The 17,695-nt window shown below is 32.7% G+C and overlaps 1 protein-coding gene and 1 long non-coding RNA gene across 2 annotated transcripts; one reads left to right on the top strand and one right to left on the bottom strand.

Annotated features, from left to right (window-relative positions):
• Positions 1-345: 345 nt before the first annotated feature.
• LOC139431880 (uncharacterized) lies at positions 346-13,859 on the bottom strand. The gene is made up of 2 exons (XM_071200119.1): positions 12,143-13,859; positions 346-12,073 (listed from the first exon to the last, which is right to left on the bottom strand). Exons 1-2 carry the CDS (start codon positions 12,728-12,730, stop codon positions 10,436-10,438), a joined length of 2,226 nt encoding a protein of 741 aa, XP_071056220.1. The 5' UTR covers positions 12,731-13,859; the 3' UTR covers positions 346-10,435.
• A 52-nt stretch (positions 13,860-13,911) lies between these two features.
• LOC111419147 (uncharacterized) lies at positions 13,912-15,012 on the top strand. Its single transcript, XR_011641914.1, has 4 exons — positions 13,912-14,143; positions 14,199-14,273; positions 14,356-14,508; positions 14,696-15,012. It is a non-coding gene; the product is annotated as an uncharacterized lncRNA (long non-coding RNA).
• The last annotated feature ends 2,683 nt before the right edge of the window (positions 15,013-17,695 follow it).

Here is a 17,695-nt window from a genome sequence, read left to right as displayed (position 1 = left end):
ACATCCAACGAGAATATTCGAAATAGCATTACGGATGTTCAGAAGCGAATTGTATCCCTAGATGTAGATCTAAGATCACGTATTGATAAACTGGATAGTAGAATCTCTTGAATTGAAGAAGAATAATACCATCAATGGCTAAAGTATCCAAAGCAAAGGAAACCATAGTTGAAGATCTACATCGTCCGACTAGGCGTATATTTCCTCGACGAAGAACTATACTAAACGGGATCGATGATCTATGCCAAGCTGATCTTATTGAAATGATTGAGTTCGCTAAAGTTAATTCAGGAAATAAATACATTCTAGTCGTTATCGACTGTTTTTCAAAATATCTATGGACTCGACCGCTAAAAACCAAATCAGCCACGGACGTTACTCACGCGTTACGCAATCTTATCTGAAAACGGACATCGCACGCCTCGCAACCTACAAACGGACAACGGTAAAGAATTGAAAGGCTTAGTGTAAAACAATGACAAGTCACATTTTTTTCAAATATGACTTTTGCTTATTTTCGAGTTCTACAAAAGTATAATAAGTCACGGAATAAATAGTTTGAAAATATTCCAAAGCATAGCACCACAAATTCGTAGTAATGATCTTGCGTTGCTACATACGCATTTGTTTTGTGAAAATAAACAATGACAAGTCACACAAAAATTGTAACGCGTCGTGACTTAAGTGCATGTGAATCGAATAATTTTAATATAATGAACAGTGAAATGAGTGATGTAGATTCTCCAGTCGATGATAGTGATATTGATAGAGATTATGTACCTAGTGATGCAGAAAAGGTAGATACAAATCAACAGGTAAATGACTTTTTTCATTTATGTGGCATGTTATTGTATTGCAGTTGTTAATTCTATGCAAACAAATTGGGTTGTCATTGGGTCATTAGGGCTGATACACCTGAACCTGCCCCTAGAAATAGATGGAAACACCGAAAAGAAGACACATATCCACGATCAAAAAGAAAAATAAGAAGAAATCTGGGACAGCAATATACTAGTGACAAAACCAAAAAGACTGTTGCAGCTCGGGAGTTAGGACCTCCTTGTGCGTGTAAAAAAAGATGTAGAGAGAAACTAGATGGTAATGAAAACCGTATTTTCAATGAATTTTGGAATTTGGGATCATGGGAATTGCAGAATGGGTATCTCTTTGGATGCATTGCTATAGCAAAGAAAAAGAGATCTTACAAAACAAGGCAAAAACGACAAGAATCAAGTAGAACTTCCAATGCGATTTATTCTGTCAATGCTAATGGCCAAACAAAATCAAAGGGTAGACTGAACAACATCGTTTCAAAGAAAATAAGAGGAACTCCTGTACCAGAAAAAGATAAACGTGGCCGACATTCGAACAGACCCAATCAAATTAGTGACCAGCATAAGCAGAGTGTGAGACTGTAGCAGGGCTGAAAATCTTGGGAAAGTATACCTTAACTGCGATATAACCATATCGCGTCTTTATTCTGAGTATTATGTTCCGTGGTGTCAACAACAACATATCAAACCTGTTCTGGAGCACACATATAGGCAGATATTTTGTACAGAATACAATATTGGCTTTAAATTACCCAAATCCGACACTTGCAAAACTTGTGATCAACTTAACATCAGAATAGACTCTGCAACAAAATTAAATGAAAATCAGGAATTGTCTTGGCTAAACATTGACCTGACGACACATAAAACTAAAGCGAAAGCAATGCAGGATTTGTTAAATAACACGACTCAAGAATCAAAAAACACCAATAGAACGTTGGTAATTTCATATGACTTACAACAGGCATTACCAATCCCGAAATTAACAACGGGTCCAGCGTTTTATTGCCGAAAAATCTGGTTATACAACTTAGGCATTCATGATTGTACAAATGGCAAAGGGCACATGTTTCTCTGGACGGAAGATATAGCAAAAAGAGGAAGTGATGAAGTCGCTTCAATCCTCCTAACATTTGCTAAAATTGGCTAATGATGAGTTTATGGTTACAACTAGTAAAGGAGAATAAATTTAAAACAATAATGCACCATTTTCTCGTAAGTGGTCATACTCATCTTCCTTCTGATAGGGACTTCGCACTTATAGAAAAGCGACACCGAAGGTATGCACCATAAGTTTTTTGTCCAAATGAATGGTACGATATTATACGGCGATCAAACAAAAAAACACCTTTTGCAGTCAGTTGTGACGCAGGAAGATTTTTTAAACTTTACACCTACTCTTACAAACATAAAAAAGAGTTCGCGCACCAATACTGGCCATAACTTAGACTTTGCTAATGCGTTTTCATTTCAATTTAGTAATAAAAATACTAAAGTTTTTTACGTCAAACATTCCGTTCATGGTGAGTACGACCAGGTGTCTATCTCAAAACGAGGAAGACCAGTATACACTACACTTGATCAGTTAGATAGAAAGTATCTTGAACCAATTAAAATTTCAAAAAAAAAATACGACAATGTAAAGACATTGCTACCTTACATACCGGCTGTGAATCATGGTTTTTTCCAAAATTTACAGCCGAAAATAACTGACAGTGCTAAAGAAACAGAGGAACCTGAAATTATTAATGAAGCAGAGCCATTTTCTTAGTTTAAACATTATTTCTTTATATTTATTTTCTTTTTTGAGTTATTGACTTATTTAGTTTTTAATTGAAAATGTTGTCGTTTGTTAGTGCAAAAGTGTTACAAGTCACAATTTTTCTAATAAAATTCTATTTATCTATTTATTATAGTTTTCTATATATTTTTTTTTGTTATTTCAGTATCCTGGATAGATATATACAGTTATGTTACTAATGTAAACAACCCAAAAGGTAAAAAGACGGAAACATTAATTTTACAGATTTTGTACAAATTTCAAAGTCGATTTTCCAATAATTTTATATTTGTGCCTTGTCATTGTTTCACACTAAGCCCTTCAATTCTAAAATAATCCATTTAAAAAATTGATAGAAGAATTTAACATTAACCATTATTCTACGTTCAGCATTATGAAAGCTTCGATGGCTGAACGTGTTATTAGAACTATAAAACAAAAATTGTATAAATTGTTTAGGCTTTACGGAAATCATATATGGCTGTAAACTTTAAAAGATAACAGTAACATTAAAATACAACAACAGAAAACATAGTACCACAAGGTTAGCACCAGCTCAAATTAATTCGAAATCCGTTGAAAACGAACTACTTAAAACGGTGTACAACTACATTAAGATTGCTGGTAAAGGAAAATTTAAAATTGGTGACGTCGTTCGAATTAGTAAATATAAACATGTTTTCGATAAAGGCTACTTGCCCAACTGGACTACTGAATTATTTAAAATTGTTAATGTGCAAATTACAAATCCTGTAACCTGTAAATTGGAAGATATCAACGGGCAGCCGATTAAAGGTGCGTTTTATGAATTTGACTTTCAAAAATCTAGACAATCGGATGCATATCTTGTTGAGAAAGTGTTAAAACGTAAAAAGAATATGCTATATGTAAAATGGTTAGGTTTTGATTCAACGCATAACAGTTGGATATCTAAAGATAATATTGTTTAATTTTTAAGTTTTATAAATTCTAATTTTTTAAAAAAATCTACAAGAAAAATTTTATTTTATAAACAAGTTGATATTAACAACCATGAAAACCGAGTTTTCCGGAGATAATTAAAATGATTCATATTCAAACCAAATCTTCCTGTTTTCGTTAATTTTTAGATATCATCTCTCGGTATAAATAGCGTGTCTTATGTTTTACAGTTAGTTTAAAGTAGGTTTTTAATACATCATGAACAACGAGAACGAGTATGCCACAATCCCCTGGGATCTAATCCGGGGGATTTGTGAATTACATCATCCGAATGTAAGTTATACCTATACTAGAATTAATTTTTCCATATGTAATATTAATTTTTTAGCCTATTATGATTGTAACCACCAATGGTGGTTTGGAGGACTCGCTCGTGCAGGGGGGGGGGGTGCATAGTTTATAGCTATGTGACCCCCACAGATTTTTTAATTATTTCTGAGAGCGAGGTCGTGCCATCACATTTTTTTATACTCTGTAAGTATTTTTTCTTTTTACTTTAATTTTTTATTAATTTTTTATACTTTTATTTATAGTCGGAGGAGTAATTTTGCCACCGCCACCGCTTATCCCATTAGATACAGTCGATTTAACCGGTGAAGGTAATGATGACTTAGTTAGTTTTTTACTTTTTAATTAATTTTAGTTTTTACAGAGGAAGTGATCGATCTAACAGCGGGTACCGGTGGTGGTGTAGGCGCTGTTAATTCTGTGGTAATAGACATAGACATTACCACAGATAACGATTCAGCGGTAATTGATATATTTTTATTTTATATTCAGTTGGCGTTTATACTTTTATTTCATTTTATTTATAGCCGGAAGAGTTATTTTGCCGCTTATCCCATTAGATATGGTTGACGTAACTGAGGAAGTGATCAATCTTACAGCGGGTGATGTAAACGCTGTTAATTCTGCGGTTCAGTATAGGTATGGGCGTTCTAAATCAAAATCCCATAAGATTTAACATAGGAGCCCAAATTCACATTTTATCCTCACCGGAGGTTCAACAGATAATGTTGAAGGTAATGATGATGTAGTTAGTTTTTTACTTTTTAATTAATTTTATATTTTTTACAGGTGGAGTTATGGTATCACCACTGGTGTTGGTAATGATGACCATGTGATCGTTATCGTTGACTCCATGAGCGCATCACATATAGTATTTTATAAAGTCTTTAATTTGCTATGTGTGATTACAGTATTGTATTGTATAAAATTAAATTAATATATAAGAAATATATAATATATTTTATTTAACATGTTTTATTTACATTTCATTGAATATCCTATGTACATGTAATGAGCATTCCGTTTTTAATAGCAACCTGAAGTTGGAGCGTCTTAAACAAAAGTTACACCAATTTCCAAACTCTAGAATAGTATCGCTACACTCTTCTGTTGAAACTATTGCATGGTCGATTTTACATTCTTCATATGCTACTACGAACAGCCGTTCCGCAAAAAAATCTTTGAAACCTCTAACATATATGTTATAGCATCTTATACAATCATGACACATACTATGCGTTGTTTTATAATAACACTACCACATACATATCTGCCTATTATCTTCAAAGATTGCATCACTTTGAATTTTAAAAAAAAATTAGTATCCGTTATGTTTATTCATTAATTTGCTCCTACCTACCTATAACTACTGAAATGGAGAATGATAGCGCTTTTATACACCGATGATTCATTTCATAATTAAACGTTTCCCGTTCGATACATAGCATTTCATAATTTATACTGTTATCATATGCGCCCACTATCTCATCCCAATTATCTTCAACCCAGGTGTTCCATAGCGCTAATACTAACCCCCAGGGTAAATACAAATGTTGTCTTAAAATTCCCACTCTGTTATTTACACTTAAGTTTATACGTTTTAATGCTATGTCGCTTAAAGACACTGGTTGGAATTTATATGGAACTCATTTTTACTAATATTAAAAAATTACTATCATGCATCCTTACTTATATATGTCTGACACCACATCCGCTAACAATCATCTTACATTAAGTAAAAATGAAATAGATGATGATAACTCTGATAAATTTTTCATTTCTATCGATATCTTATATTTATCTTACCAAACACTTGCAAATGAAATGTTTAACACGTTAAGTACGACTGCTCTTATGGCTTGAACTTCATTCGAGGCACTGGTGCCTCGCATCGTACTTAACGTGTTAAATACATAAAATTTTGAAATGAATTAATCAATTACATATTTAACTTCTAAAAGAAAACATGTATCAAATGATGTCTCAGGAAGAATTTAGATGTGCATTAAAGACGTTTTTAAACGATATTATTTTACATGCTGAAAACTCTGAAATCGAGTTGTAACTATTAAATTTAGAAGACCTGAACACAGAATTATTTGAAAATGTTGAGTTCATTATGTATTGCGATTATATAAATTTAATTGCGATAAACTGGAAAATCTATCGGAATGGAAATACGTTCTATGCTGGAAATAGTGATGTATTTGAATTTCATAATAAATTTAAAAGTTTTTTAAAATAAAAAGGCTACTTTATTGAAAATGAAACCGCTAAATTAATCGTTATGGATAATGCTTTATTTTTCAATAATAATATCGAACATGTGGAATTTTCAGACGAGATCTATGCGTTTTAACCCTCTGTTATGTAACTCCGGAGGGTGATGTACGTAGAAGGTGTGTGGATAAATTTAACAAAATTTAAGTCAATGGGGTGTGGAGGGGGAAGAAGAAATCAAAAATGATCGGTTTAATTTTTTATACCGTGAGTATTTCTATTGTTTCTCGAACTTTCCTTCCGATAATTTTTTTTTTTTGGCTTTTACCTTTATGTTAACCACATTAGCTTTGCGGTTTACATTATCTCTATCGCCTAGTGTGAAATTTATTTATTCCGAATTTACATTTCAAACTGTTCACTTGACGTTTATACACCGTTTATTGAAAAGATGGAACATCTAAATCGTTTAGGACAGTGTGAATTTTCACCTAAGAAAAAAGTGAGTGATTTACATTTACATACACCGTATCCAATTGCAGCCGCTAAACGTATTCTAAATCGAGCATGGCCTACGGTAATTGTTGAACTGGAAGCTGGATTTATTGTGTTTTTACCTAAACGTATTGCCGAGTTGATTTCCGACGCTGAAATTGTTGAACTACATGTGTTTGATATATCTTGGAGAACTTGAACTTAATAAGGCATGTACTGTGCAAAAGATTGAATTTATAAAGATGATGAAGTTCAAACGTTAAAATTCCACCGGTAGTTATGTCTTATATGTAGTCGTATATCAAGTTAATGATTTAAATTTCAATTCATGTACATTCATATATTTTTTTTTTTTGTAAATTGTTCTTTGCTAGAGGTGTGTAGTTCGTGAACGAACTAGTTCAAATGAACTATTCCGTGTGGGGAATTAAAGGAACTAGTTCATCGGTTAATTAAATTTTAGTTCACCGTGAACTACATGAACTACGTGCCTTCTCGGTAACGTCAGGAACTCTACAGCCTCGACAAACTGTAGCTGTACGCACGTAACGCCGTGCACTTTGGTGGACTGTAGCTATACTGTAAACTTAAAACTACCTTTAGAGATGTGTAGTTGTGTAGTTCACGAACGACCGACTTAGAATGTAAGCGTAAAGAGGCACACATTCATAAAATAAATCGTACCTATTCATTTTATTTACTAGGAAAGATACACCCTATAGTTGCTTTAGTAATTCGTTAAATTTGTTTTAGTAAATAAATATACAATAAAAGATTTTTCTTACAATTTAATATACCTACATATATCCAGTTGGTTGTTTAAGTTGAATAGGGGACTTAAATTTGAATACGAAATGCGTACTTAATAAGTAAGTAATAATTATTTACGTACAGGGAGGCCGAAAGAGAAATTTTACGCTCGTGGACGATGTTTGAGACTAAAACACGGCCGAGGTCTTTTTTTCATCCAATGAACCTTCTGGTGTAAGCTTCTTCCCGACTCGAATCTGGTACTTCCCCAGGGGAAGTTCCCCTGTTTAATATAGTGGTGTGTAAATTCTCATTTTCAACCTTTCATTCTGATGTAGTATGATATCGTGAGTGGATGAATTATTCAGATTATTAGTATTTTACTTCATTATTTTGAAATGTCGACAAAAAGAAGCTATGTATGGATGCATTTTGAAGAATTGAAAACAAAAAAGCGAAATGTCATTACTGTAAAAGACTTTTGTCCACTAAAGACGGATCGTTGGGCAATTTAAATAGACACATGAAGAGCGTGCACATGACAATCCCAATAAATAGATCAGCAGAACCTTATACATCCGCTGTACATGCTGAAACTCCTTCTCAAGATAGGGAAATAATAGAAGAAGAGGGTAAGTTTTCGGTATTTTGTTAAAAAGATATTAAAAAGAGGTATTAATAAAAATAAAAATTGTAGAACCGTCCACAAGCAACAGTGGTCATCAGCCGAAAAATCCAAAACTAATTCCATTGCAAACGGGTATAGCACAATTTTTAAAAGCAACAAAACTAGTAAAAGGATACTATCCTTTTTCTATAGTGGAAAACCCAGAATTTATAAAACTAATGCATACAGTATTACCAAATTATAAAATACCTTCAAGAAAAACATTAAGTTACATACATTAAAAAATTCAAATAAATCTTGACAGTGTTGACTTTATTAGCGTCACTACTGACAGTTGGACCTCAATTAGTAATGAAAATTTTACTGCAATAACAGTACATTATTTACTAGAAAATAAGGAATCACTTACGCTGAAGTCGCATTTAATCAACTGTTTTTTTTACAGTGATAACCACGCTGCGGAAAATTTAAAAATATAATTTACCGAATTTAAAATACAAAATAAAATAGCTTGTATTGTTAGTGACACGCAGTTAATATTCTTGCAGCTGTTAGAATAGGAGGTTGGAAGTCAAGGGGCTGTTTTGCACATTCTGTTAACCTTTTAGTGCAAAATGGATTAAAAAAAATAGTAGTCCTTTTAAATAAAATCAAAGCAATAGTACATTTTTTTAAACAGAGTTCAACTGCTGTCGCCAAATTAAAACAAATTCAAAAACAAATAGATTTACCTAAACTAAAATTAAAACAAGACGTGGTAACCAGGTGGAATTCAACTTTAGTCATGATAGAGAGAGCAGTATGTGTAAAAGAAGCAATAATTTCCACATTAGCGTTGGAAAATCCCAAATTAAATAATATCAATGCTACAGAATGGGTCATTTTGGGAAAATTGGTGGATATACTAAAACTTTAAAGACATTACGGAAGAAATTAGTGGCGAAAAAAAAAATAACAATTTCAAAAATTTGAATTCTAGTGCAAACAATGTACCAGCACATTGAACACTATAATAGTCAAGATATAGAACCGGAATTAAAGGCTGTACTTAAAATATTTCGAGAAATTTTTTTAAAAGATTTGGTGATATTGAAAGCGTAGATATTCTGGCAGAATCAACAAGTTTCAACAACAACAGTTTTAAAAATGAGCGGAAGTATAACGTTGCCGTTACAGCTTTAAGAAAAAAATGTATTTCTTTTTATAATCTGAAGTATAGTCTTCCACACGGCGATCGGTTTTTATGACTCTGTCACTTTCCTACTGTAGTTGTAAAATGAACAAAGACGGGGTTGCAATAGGTAGTTTCCCATTGTAGAATACTGGGATTCCTCACTCAGGGCCGCATTAAAGAACACGTTACTTGCAAACTGTAGAAAAATAATAGGGTGATATATAAATACTCATTATTCTCTTATTTGTTGTATTTCTAATATTAAGTAGGGTAAGCACGTGATAGATGGACCACCTGGATAGACGGACCACTTGAATAGTTCGCAAACTAGCCAGTGCAGCTCCATAGTCAGCGTCTCGAGTAGTGCTTCTGTGTGTTGTCTGTTTGTGTTAAAGTTTGCTCTTTAATAATACTCATAGTTCTCGAGAAATAGCGATTGGGGACTTTTGGTAAGTTGAATAATTTTTCTATGTTTCACTAGAGTTTAGTATTTTGTATTTAGTTTAAGTGATTTCGTCGTAGTATCAGAGATACAAGTTAAACAAGTGTTCAGGTAGAAAACTAACCTAAAATGGCAAGCGGCAAGATCCTCTTTCGCGACCGAGGAGGTGGTCCATCTATTCTGGACAATCGGGATAGATGGACCATGTTAATTTGGGATAGATGGACCAGGTAAGAAGTATGTGATAGATGGACCATATCTGCAAACTAGTCTTGTAACATAAAATATTAATATATAGTAAGGTTTAATTGGCTCTAATGGTTGGTATTTTTATTGTTACAGAAAAATGCCAACTAAATATAATAGAAAGGGGACATCAAGAAGAGGAGACTGGTCCGAAGAGTCGTTAGTAAATGCTGTTAAAGCGATAAAACAAAATGAAATTGGTGTAAATGCTGCTGCTAAAGCTTTCGGCATACCAAAAACAACTCTAAAAAGGCGTCTTAAATCAAATAACTTTAGCAAGGGTTCCATGGGGAAACCTTCACTCCTTGGTACCGAAAATGAAAAAAAAATCGCCGCACACATAAAAAAATTACAGTCACATGGTTTCACGCCTACCAGAGACTCCGTTAGATACATGGCTTACTATTTGGCCGAAAGTCTGAAGTTAGTACACAGCTTTAACACTGAACGCAAACAAGCAGGATATGACTGGCTGTTATCGTTCCTATCTAGAAATCCACAACTCTCCATTCGTCAAGCGGAGGGTGTTTCAATCGCGAGGGCAAAAGGTCTTAACAGAGAAACTGTTGACAATTATTTTCAGTTTTTAGGAAATGTTTTAAGAGAAAACAAAAATTCTAAAATTTTCAAACACATCCGATAAAAGTAAAACATCCGTTTTTAAATATAAATCTGAGTATTCACCTAAAGTTTTACACTCAAATATATTCCAAATTTTAATAGCATGTGAATAGTTATTATCTGATATCTCTTCCTTTGCAAGCATCGAAAAAAAATGATGTTTTTCAGGTAAACATGTTTCATTAAATTTATCGAAGTTATCTATGTAATCATAGGGGTATATACCTTTTCGTGTAACTAATTCGAATTGATCGAGATTTGGGAAATGAGATTTAGTATGAATTAATTGCTCGGATTTCAGATTGCTTACAAGTTCATTTAATGAAGCCGCCATAAATCTATAACTATCCAGAAAAATAAATTTAATTTGATTAATTTTAACCGCTAAAGAAATGTAAGTTTCATGAAATATAATGTGAATCACATTCACATTATATTTTTTAACAAGATCTAAAACAAATAAATGTATGTCGTAACCACTTAAATTATGAAAAAAAATGGGTACGCTATAATCTATTTTAATTTGTAAGTTACAGTTCGTACATAGGGGTGATATAAAGTTTCCAGTGAAGTGGTCATGATGTCTAACTTTTGGATTTGCGATGGAAAATTCGCATAAACATACAGGACAATTATTTGTAGAATAGTATGTAGATTTTTCCTCTCGACTCATTGGATTCATGATATTTGTAGTGCTAGCTTTTAAAATTGAAAAAAGTTCCGTACTAAGTAATTCTAATTGCTCTATGAACCATATTTGAGGATTTCTCCCTCGAAACAATTTGAAACTGTTGTAGTTCTCATTAAATGAGCAAACGATGTTAAAAGCAACGCTACATGCTTCATGTAGCTGATAATTTAGCGTATACGATTTTATGTCTGTGTTTGAGCAACCCTCGATCTTTTTAAGTAGCGATTCAAAATCTGCGTAAATAACGAACGGCTTTCGAGATAACGCTTTTAAATTTTGAAATTCCAAAATATTTTTCTCGGGGAGAGTTATCTTAACAGCTTTATGATTCATACAATTTAAAGAGTGTTTTTCTAATCGATCGTTTGTATTAAAATGATTAAGGCAACGACAGCAAATATATAGTTTATGATCATGTTTCGTAATCGTTCTGTATAATAATGAAGATAAATCCTGTATTAAGCAATAATGATGTAAGTTGTCATTTTCTAAAATTAATAAATTACAATGAATTTCTTTAATCTGATTTGTATGATAATAAGGTCCTTCAATTTCTAAATTATCATTAAACCCGAAAACATTAACAGATATTGAAGGATTTTGTTTCTCAAATTTATGAATATCCGCTAATTTAATCGGAAATTGAATTCCTGCTAAGTTAAACATTTTTTCTATATTGAAATGAGAATAAGAAGCGATTTCGCGTGAATACATCTTATACATACCCGCTAATATACAATAAATGAAGCAAAGATTATCATTGTTATGAATGTTGAGGATTGCAGCCTTTTTTCGATTAGATAATTTCGGGGGTAACGAAACGTAGGTTCCTGCTTGGAGCGGTGAATACTTATTGATGCAGACCAATAAATAATTGATCGAGAGGAATGCCCATCCGGAATTGCGTTCAGCGAATCCCCCCATCTGTATTACAAATAAAAATAACTATGTAAATATGCTAAGTAATCGCAGGGAAATAAATGATAAACTTACTTGATTACATATATCCTCAATGAAATTCTTCAATATTGATGTAATAGAGGAAGACTGTAATACTACAGAGTTAGATGTATTAAAATATTTCGCATCTTCCTCTCCACTCGTAGGAATGATAAAATTTGCGGAAAGTTCTAAATTCAATTTTAAACCAATCATACCCCGTTTTAATGCATTTTGTACTCTCGACTTGATTAGTGAAATGCAATCTTCAAGAAATGCTTTCGGGTCTTTATGAACTAAATTGATGATGGCTCCTGTTCGTACACGCGTTTGAAATGCTGAAGCCACATCTTGCCATCTAATACGATCGCTACGTTTCTTATGAAGTCCTCTTCCATGTTTAATTCCTCTTGCAATTTCCAAAGAACGTTTGATTTTTAACTCTATTTGTTTTAGATCGCAAAGAATTGTCTGATATCTTCTTTTAACTCCAATTTCATCAGTGTTGGAGCGTAAAAATTTATTAATCAACCGAATATTTGTCTTGTTTAATTTATCTAAATATTTAAATTCCTCCTCAGTTTTCGAAGTGTTAAACAATAATCTTGTGGTTTTAACTGTTTCATTACTTAAATATTCCATCGTAGTAATAATAAACTAAATATCAAAACGTTTATAATATATGGCTATGTACTAGTATAGCGATTATAAAAACAGAAGAGTGCAATAATAGTATAATATAGAATAATAGAATAGAAGGGTTACTCCTCGCATAACACAAATTCGATATTAAGCATTGGATTAGGCTTACCAACGTTTTTACGATCTTTTAATTTCAATCCCACTTCAGGATGTTTAGCTGAATTGACTATTTTAATAAACTCATCATCTACTTGATGAATGTATCTTTCAGGTAAAAAAACTATGTTTTCGCGCAGCTCAGCCAACAAACAGGGAAATTTAGAATCTGCGATCTAATTTCTTCAACGAAATTATGGGATAAATTAATCCAATCTCGAGATTACTACAAGCGAGTTTAGGTTTGTCGCTAAAGCTATTCGCAGGCTTATTCACTTTCAATAATTTTTGGACTAACATGGACATAGAGCTTCGTGAATCTGTCTCCGATTCTGAGCTACTAGCATTGATCTCGGAATGAGAAGAAGAAGTTGTTAATTCTTCTTCTTCCCGATTTTGCTCCTTATTTAATAATGCTTTGATGTGCTCGAGACGATCTTTCTTGGTTTTCGAGTACTGTTTCGTTACTCTATTCTCCGACAACAGCGATGGGGATGTTGATGAAGTTTTTTTTTGTTTTTGTATTTTAGGCATTTTTATGTTTTTTCGCTATACGCACAGAATAGTAACAATAGTTGCTCTATCAAGCAAATGATGATTTTCAGGAAAGCAGATCGCCTATTTATAGCTGAAAACAAATCTATTATAACCGCAATTACAAAATTGTTTTTCTTGACAACCGCTTTTCTCCTTTGAAATTCGCCGTCAGTGAAGTTGTTTTTCTTGACAACCGTTTTTCTCCTTTGAAATTCGCCGCCAGTAAAGCTAATTATATTATAATTTAATAAAATGCGATTTATTAATTTTTCGTTATACCGCAGCTCGAATGATAGCGGTTATCAAGGATTACGTAAACTCACCCGATTCCATAAAAATAGGAAATTCAGAAAAAAACGTTACACCACATACCTAGAGATAAAACAACAAATTTTCCTCTTACGTAATTATTCGAGGTTTGTAAAGATTTCATAAATTCACGAAACACCACAAAATAGGAAGTATCTATCGTTTAGAAAAAACCGTTGCACCGCATACCTAACCAATACCTCAAAAAATTTTCCTCTTTCTCGTGTAAAACATAGATAAAGAACATTATAAATTGACTTGATTTTTCCTCTCTCCTCATACTTCATTGTGAAAGTTTATTGTGTACGTAAAAAATGTCCGAGTGTAATGAATTTGTGTCCATCATCAAAGAACAGCCTGATGGCACAACGAGCATCAGAAAATTTAAATTTGAATGTGAGATGAAAGATGGTGAGTTCATTTTTATTATTATTTATTTATAAATTATAATATTTTTGTAAATTAGGCCCTCAGAAGAGTGAAGCGGAAGAGAGTAAAAAAGAAGAAAAAGAAATCATCAGCAAGATGGAGGTGTATGATTGTGAGTTCTTGTTTTTCTTTTGCTTCTCAATATCATTATCTATTTTATTTTATTACCATTATTTTTGTTGCTTTTTTCATAGCCGAATGGGATGATGATGCTACAATAATCTAGACAAGTAATAGATCCTTCGTAAGCATACCAAACCCCTCATCATCGCGATGTATTTCAAACAGAGGAGAATCGCCTTTTGAGCTACAAAAAATGGGAGAGATGGATGACAAGGAGGATGATTGTAAGTCCTTATTTTTCCCTTGCTTTACAATATTATTATTTTATTTTTATTATTGCATTCTCGAACGATTTTTTTGATCGCTAAAGCTCATAAAAAACTTTCGTTCTCGAATGTAAAAGTGTCATCTCGCTATCTTGTATTAAAAATAACTATTATTTTATTATTATTATTTTTTTTTTCTTCATAGCGGAATGGGGAGGATATGCTATCCCCAGGTCCCCATCCCCTTCTCCCCCATCAATAAGAGCACTGAGTGAGATAAGTGGTGAGGGAGTTGGTGATGAGGATGAGGGATACATAACGTTTACAACGCCAAAATCACGCTTTATACCGACCGAATTAGAACGGGCCCCTGAAAGGATGAAATTGAGACGACCTTTCCCGGAATCTAGGTACTGTCAAAGTCGAAGGATTAATGAAAACCTTGAAAATATTATAAAAATTCTTTCTAAAATTGTAGAGGAATTAAAAAAATAGAGGAAAAATAAAAAAAATTGAGTATATAAAATTTTTGTTATTTTTACAAACAATTTCCTACATTTTCTAAATACTTTGAAAAGGAATAACTTAATTGTTAGCTAATTTTAAAAATTTAGTAATTAATTTAACATTTTCAATTACACAATTACTTGTAGATTTATAATGATATCTACAAGCATTTAAACTAATTGAGAGTAGAGGACAATACAAATTATCTTGTAGATTAATGATAATCGGTTTTTCTGAAGGTAGTAGATTTTTTAGTAGCGTTTCCTTTTGAGAACCTTTCACAAACACCACCTCCACCCCACATGTATGTTCGAGTAGAATTTCTTTTAGTCGTTTGTAGGGTACATCACCACTCTCGTAGTTTAAATGATGTAAATTATTTTCCAACCAAACAACCTGCTTACGTTCTTGTTTATTCAGTCTTCCTTTACCGACGTCGGGTTGAAAAAGGAAATGCGAAATCGACTCACCATCGCTGATGGCTAGTACTTTTACTCGAAATCCTGAAGAGAGCGTAAAGCCTTGCATATCGATAACTTTAATCGGATTTCGTGATGCCATAATTTTTTAAACGATGATTTAATATAGGAGATAAAATCACTTCTATTTCTTTAATACGTTTCAAAAATCTTACAATTAGACGATCTCTACCGACTTGTTCCCAATTAGGAGACTCGATTTCTATTAATTCAATTTCATGAATGATTATAGTTGAGGAAAACACAATCGATCTTCTTCTCTCCTCCTCCACCTTCCCCTCTTTCCTATACATTTCGTCTAAGATATCGAGTTATGTGAATTACATTCATTTAATTTAGTTTTTAGTCTTTTTGTTTCCTGTTCACACGAAGAGCAATACCAACCACACTCTAGAGTAATTGTTTTAATCGTAGACATTGTAGGCGTTATAACACGCAACTCTGGCTTAGGTAACATTTCATGAACACATTTACTAGCCCATGCAGAGATTTCAACTCGTAAACCTAAATTTTAAGCCATACAATTTGCTAAATCCTGTCTAATCTCGATAATTTCCTGGATTTTTTCATCGAGAGATTCTCTTAAAGATGTAATTTCTTTTAAGGAATCTAAATTTTTTAAATTCTCATTGCAAGTTTCTAAATCTTTAAGATCTCTATGAGCTGTAATGGATAATTGAGCATATCTTGAAACTAGATCCGTGTTTCGTAATTTACATTCTTTTAGATCATTAGTACAATTAGCGCGTTCTGTTGTTTCATATTCATTCGAAGAGTGCACTATGGACTTTATTGTAGATGTTGTTCCATTATAAGGTTTTAAAGTCGATGATAATACAGGTTTTGATGATGTACTTATCTCGTAAGGATTTGTAATTGTTGCATTAACATTATGCTGATTTTGTTTTATCTTTCTTTTTTTCGATATTGTTTTTAAATTAACCATTTCACTGGAAAACGGTGCTACTCCTAGTTGAATCTGGCTGTTGCGGTTTCTAACATTATGAGTAAGCGAACTAGATCCATTTTTAAAATAAGTTAGATTAAAATGTTCGGCGTGAATGTAGCACCAGTAGTAGCAGCAGATACACAATAAAAGTTTAAAAATCATTTTTCTAAATAATTTTTTGCACTAAACCTGTTAATGGTCTATATTGTACGATGGTATCATGAATTATGAGACAGAACGCATAAATATTATCATTAAATGCAACATCGCTCTCCAAATCTAGTTTAATATCAACCGTAGAGGATTTTATGCTTTCCAGTTGTTTCGAGCAATCAATAACGAAAAGCGGTATCGGTATATCATGAAATTGATTAAAATCTAGTAGTGGTTCTCCGATTTTATTTCCGCCATAATAGCTTTTCCTGAAGCTTGTATACATATTGTAGGCGTTTCCATAACGTTTTTGAATCATGGATAAATTCAAATTATCGTATGGATAATGAGAGGAGTTTAAGTGTAATTTAATATTATTCATGTTGGCATGCTGAAAATCGGATGAATCAAAAGTAGGATCGTCTTTTGCTTTAGATTGAAATGCAATTATAACATATCGAGGTCTTTCCAAGCTAGTACTCGATTTTACAGACCAAATATCCTTCTTTGTAGGACGTAGAGACGGTAATTCAAACAATTCCCATTTTCTGAAGGGTAACAATATAGGCATGTCCTTATTAAGAGCATTTAATAATTGCAAACGATGCTTGTCATTTACAGTTATATGTCGTATTCTCCAATCGACATTGGTGAGGTATATTTTCATTTTTTTTTGTACCATCTTTTAAACTATACTAACTAATACTAGCTCCTGTCTAGCATTAATAATGATTTTTTTATAATCTTCAGCAAATCCTAAGATAAAGTTTAAAGGTATGCAAGCAGTGAAATGAGGCGTAATAAACATTGGTTGTTTATTTTGCGGTTTAGGAATCCATCCTGCCGATTGCAGCGCTTTACTTTCATTATCGCTATAGGAAATGTAACCCTTTATCGTTGATGTAATCCCTGGTTTTATGTTCCTATCTATTTCAACACCATTTATCTCATATCGTATTTCATCGAATAGAAATAGAAAAGCATTGTTAACTAATTGAACATCTCCAGTTCCTCCCAGGCGTTTCTTCTATTTTTCCTTGAATAAAGATATAGCTGTCATGAGGATATGTGTATATATCTTGATGGTTTATTGGTATTCTAATTTCATCACTCGCAT

This window comes from Onthophagus taurus, chromosome 11 (genome assembly GCF_036711975.1).
Source record: "Onthophagus taurus isolate NC chromosome 11, IU_Otau_3.0, whole genome shotgun sequence".
Taxonomy (NCBI): domain Eukaryota; kingdom Metazoa; phylum Arthropoda; class Insecta; order Coleoptera; family Scarabaeidae; genus Onthophagus; species Onthophagus taurus.
This window is presented reverse-complemented; position numbering and strand designations above follow the sequence as displayed.

Excerpts from the sequence above, each read along its gene's own strand:
- LOC139431880 (XM_071200119.1), bottom strand. The coding sequence starts at position 12,730 with ATGGAATATTTAAGTAATGAAACAGTTAAAACCACAAGATTATTGTTT. Across the intron at positions 12,074-12,142 it reads TTGAGGATATATGTAATCAA|ATGGGGGGATTCGCTGAACG; the intron begins GTAAGTTTATCA and ends TTTGTAATACAG.